The sequence below is a fragment of the Rhincodon typus genome, unplaced genomic scaffold, assembly GCF_021869965.1.
Source record: "Rhincodon typus isolate 14 unplaced genomic scaffold, sRhiTyp1.1 hic_rhity00010060, whole genome shotgun sequence".
NCBI lineage: Eukaryota > Metazoa > Chordata > Chondrichthyes > Orectolobiformes > Rhincodontidae > Rhincodon > Rhincodon typus.
Window position 1 is genome coordinate 1 of NW_025975698.1, and position 4,786 is coordinate 4,786.

General features: G+C 59.0%; 1 protein-coding gene across 1 annotated transcript; it reads left to right on the top strand.

The window, feature by feature from the left end:
- Positions 1 to 2,651: 2,651 nt before the first annotated feature.
- On the top strand, positions 2,652 to 4,422 carry LOC125482422 (perforin-1-like). Its single transcript, XM_048594496.1, is given in 2 exon segments — positions 2,652 to 2,903; positions 2,905 to 4,422. Coding segments are annotated over 2 exon segments (1,707 nt in total). The 3' UTR covers positions 4,360 to 4,422.
- Positions 4,423 to 4,786: the final 364 nt, after the last annotated feature.

Sequence of the window (4,786 nt, forward strand, 5' to 3'; positions counted from 1 at the left end):
CTTTTCCTGGATATGGTTGGGACAGCAGGGGACAAAGAGATCAATGTGGAACGGCCAACCACAAGCTTGAACAGCAGAGATGGGCCGAGTGGGCAGCTCGATAAAAGAGAGAGGGCGAGAGGGGGGAGAGAGAGGGAGAGAGACAGAGAGAGAGAGAGACAGAGAGAGAGAGATGGCGACGGATGGAGAAGGGGGAGTCGGGGGAGAGAGAGGGTGGGAAGAAGAGAGGGTCTGTGAGGGGGAGAGAGAGATGGTCAGAGACGGAGAGAGCGGTTGGTGGGGAGGAGCGAGACAGAGAGACGGAGAGAGAGGGAGAAATGGGTGGGGGGGGTGGGGGGGGAGGATCGAGACAGAGAGACGGAGAGAGGAGTTGGGGTGGGAGCGAGACAGGGAGATGGAGAGAGAGGGAGAGAGAGGTTGGGGGGAGAAAGAGACGGAGAGCAGGAGAGAAGGTTGTGGGGGGTTGGGCAGAGAGCTAGAGGGAGAGATTGTCGTAGAGATATACTACATGGAAACAGACCCTTCGGCCCAGCCTGCCCGTGCTGACCCAGATATCCTAAATTAATCCAGTCCCATTTCCCAGCATTGGGCCCGTAAACCCTCCCTATCCACGTCCCCATCCAGATGCCTTTTAAATGCTGGAACTGTACCAGCCCCCACCCACATCCTCTGGCAGCTCGTTCCATACACACACCGCCCTCTGTGTGAAACAGTTACCCCTCAGCTCCCCTTCCTCCCCTCACCTTAAACCTACGCCCCTCCAGTTTCAGACCCCCCCTACCCTGGGGCGGGGGGGGGAAGCTATCCATGCCCCTCATGATGTTATAAACCTCTATAAGGGTCATCCCCTCCAACGCTCCGGGGAAAACAGACCCCCAGCCTCTCTCCCTGTAGCTCAAAGATAGAGAGCAAAAGAGAGAGAGAGAGAGACAGAGAGAGAGCATCCTTTTGCAGGGGTGGGGAGAGAGACAGAGAGAGACACACAGATAGAGAGAGAGAGAGGGAGGGAAGGAGAGAGAGACAATCAGAGAGAGAGTCGATCTTTAAAAGGGGTCTCTCACGGGCAGAGAGAGAGGGAAGGAGGGAGAGAGAGGGAGGGAGAGGGAGAGAGGGAGAGAGGGAAGGAGGAAGAGGGAGAGAGGGAGAGAGAGGGAGGGAGGAAGAGGGAGAGAGGGAGAGAGAGGGAGGGAGGGAGGGAGAGAGAGATACAGAGACAGAGAGAGACACAGAGAGACAGAGAGAGGCACAGAGAGAGAGACAGAGAGAGAGGGAGAGAGGGAGAGAGAGGTAGGGAGAGAGAGATGGAGGGAGAGAGATGTACAAAGATAGAGACAGAGAGAGGCACAGAGAGACAGAGAGAGGCACAGAGAGAGAGAGAGAGACACAGAGAGAAAGAGAGAGAGACACAGAAAGACAGACACAGAGAGAGAGAAACACACAGAGAGACACAGAGAGAGAGAGAGACACAGAGAGAGACAAAGAGAGAGGGAGAGAGGGAGGGAGAAGTAAGGAGAGAGAGATGGAGGGAGAGAGAGAGATGGAGGGAGAGAGAGATACAGAGATAGAGACAGAGAGAGGCACAGAGAGACAGAGAGAGGCACAGAGAGAGAGAGACAGAGAGAGACACAGAGAGAGAGAGAGACACAGAGAGAGAGAGAGAGAGAGAGAGACACAGAAAGACAGACACAGAGAGAGAGAAACACACAGAGAGACACAGAGAGAGAGAGAGAGACACAGAGAGAGAGGGAGAGAGGGAGGGAGAGGTAAGGAGAGAGAGATGGAGGGAGAGAGAGATGGAGGGAGAGAGAGATACAGAGATAGACACAGAGAGAGACACAGAGAGAGAGACACACAGAGAGAGAGAGAGAGAGAGAGAGACTCCCTGTAGAAAAGGGGACCCTGTCCAGGAGCCTGGGAAGTGAATGTTTTCCCAGCCCCTGCCTGTGAACAGCATTCCTGATGCTGGATGGGACTCAGTTTCCGGGAACAGGAATGGAGGATGCTGTCCCAGGGACAAAGTAACTCCTCCGTCCCATTCCAGAGTTCCACCTGGGTCACACCTTTCCTGTGCGCAGTCGGTTCCACAGACCCAGTTCCTGGGAGGGGGTGGGGGGACATCATGGCTGTACGAGCCTCTGAACCCCTCCCCTCCCAGAGCACTCTGCCCCCTCATTAACCCTTTGTCAATCTCATGCCAACCCATACCTACTCGAGACAGAACACTAGTGCCCTCTGAGAACCTTTCAAATGCCCCTTTCCTTCATATGAAGCAGATGGGAGGGGCAATTCAAGTTTGCCTTTGCCCCTTCTCTTACCGCTCATAAAACTGTCAATCCGACAACTCGTGAAAATCTGGTTTGAGAAAGGAGTCTCCAACCTGCTGAGCATTTCAACACGTTGCCCTAATGGGCCAATATTCCATGGGAATGTTCCGCTCGGAAGGCTCATAAATCTGTCAATCAAACAAACCGATGTGTCCCCTTCACAGCTGCGCACACAAACCCTCACCTTCCACGGCCAGGTGTTCTGATGGGGGGAGGGGTTGCATTCTACAACGTTCCTCGATAGTGAGACTCACTTTTGTCTCTCTTCCAGATCTCTCCTACTCCGTTGACCAGAAGACCGCATCCCCACCTCCACTCGACACGGTGATGCTCAGCAGGAAGCCAAGACCCACCGCCCTACCCCTCCTCCTGCTCTGCCTCTCCTTCAGGGAGGCCCTGGGGTTGTGTGAGAAGGGCAGCGCCACCGAGTGCCAGGGGGCGTCCTTCGTGCCGGGGGCGCAGCTGGCGGGCGAGGGCTACGACGTGGTGACCCTGCAGACCACGGGGGCGTTCGCCGTGGACATGGAGTCCTGGCGGGACACTGATGGGACCTGCACTCTCTGCCGCAACAGGCTGCGGGGGGGGGGCGCGCCAGAGGCTGCCCACCTCCATGGCGGACTGGCGCACCCTGAGTTCGTGCCAGCGCTTGCTCTCCAGCCAGCTCTTCCGCTCGGACGTCCAGCTGGCGGAGTCGGCGGCATATGCCATCAGCAACAACTGGCAACAGGGCCTCTCGCTGCCCATCAAGCCTGGTGCCAAAGCCAACCTGGTGTTGGCCGGCTCCAAATCCAAGATGGTGAGCTTTGGCACCTCCCGCTCCAAGAGCGACCGCTACAGTTTCACCAGTCACCAGTTCCAGTGCCACTACTACCAGTATCGGGTGAAGGACAAGCCCCTCCTGGCACCTGAGTTTGCCCGCTCTCTGTCCACCCTGCCCCAGGAACTGAACAACGCCACCAGGCCCCAGTACAAGAGGCTAGTGGGCATCTATGGCACCCATTACCTTCGGTTGGTGGAACTGGGAGGCAGCATCAGCGACGTGACGGCTATTCGCACCTGCAAGGTGGCGTCTGAGGGCATCACCGCAGAGGAGGTGAATGACTGCCTGGCCCTGGAGTCCGGCGCTAAGGTGGGCCTGGCGGTGGGGGGCACAGCCGGCCTGTCCCGCTGCCGGGAGATGGGGCGCAGTGCCGGGCTCGTCACCAACTTCAGCCAGGCCTTCGGTGACCGGGAATCGGAGGTGACGGGGGGCCAGGCGATGGCGGGGAGGGACCTGCTCTTCTCCGGCGACAGCACGGCCTTCGCCCGCTGGGTGGAGAGCCTGACCTCCGAGCCGGGGGCCGTGCGCTACGCCCTGGAGCCCCTCCACCACCTGCTGCCGGCCAATGACACCAAGCGAAAGAACTTGCAGCGCTACATCAGCGACTACATCATGCTCAATGCCCTCTCCCAGCAATGCAAGGCCAACGCCCCGTGCCCCCACGGTTCCTACCGCAACCCCCGCCAACCGTGCACCTGCTTGTGCCACGAGGATAGCCGCATGGACCGGGATTGTTGCCCCGTACAGAAGGGCCTGGGGCACCTGGTGGTGACGGTCAAGGAGGGCCGGGACCTCTGGGGGGACGTCTTCTCGGGCACCGATGGCTACGTGGTGGTCAAGTACGGCCTGACGCAGGCCAGGACCAATGTGATCTTGAACAACAACAACCCGAAGTGGAATGCCAGGCTGGACCTGGGGGCAGTGAGGGCGGACGTCGGGCACAGGCTGGACGTCGAGGTCTGGGACAGCGACAGGGGCGCCCGTGATGATGTCCTGGGGTCCTGCCACCTACCCCTGGCCTCGGGCACCCACGCCCAGGTCTGCTACCTCAAGTACGGGAAGGTGATGCTCGACGTCTCCTTCGAGTGCGGGCCGCACCTAGGGGGCGCCACCTGCCGCCACTACATGCCGTGGCCCAACGGCACGTCCCTGGGCCCCCTCCTGCCCGGCTCCGGCCCCGGGGAGCCGCCCCTGCCCAAAGTGGTGTTCCCGTGACGATCCCCGCCCTCGCTAGACCTCCTCGAGCAACAGGATCACTGCGCAGACAAGGAAGCAACCGCGACCCCGGCCATCTGACGCACTTGGCATCAAGCCCATGCAACAACGCAAGGCTCACCGTCCCCCACCTCTCCCCCCCCCGGCCGATAAATAAGCTCGGGGAGTGCAAACGCTGAAGCGCAGCCTCCTCTCAGCCCCTCCCTGTTCTGCTTTTGCATTTGCTTCTGTGTGAACCTATCTTTTCCAATAAATGTGATTGAATGAGAATTAGCCTGTAGCGTGCGTGCTGACTTTTGCCGGTGGGTTGTGGGGTGGGGGGGGGAGAGGGGGAGAGGAGAAAGAGGTTGGAAGTTAGCTGGGGGGTGGGGGGAGAAGAAACCAGAGACGATTTCACATTTAGTCACAGAGTGGAACGTCAGAAGCA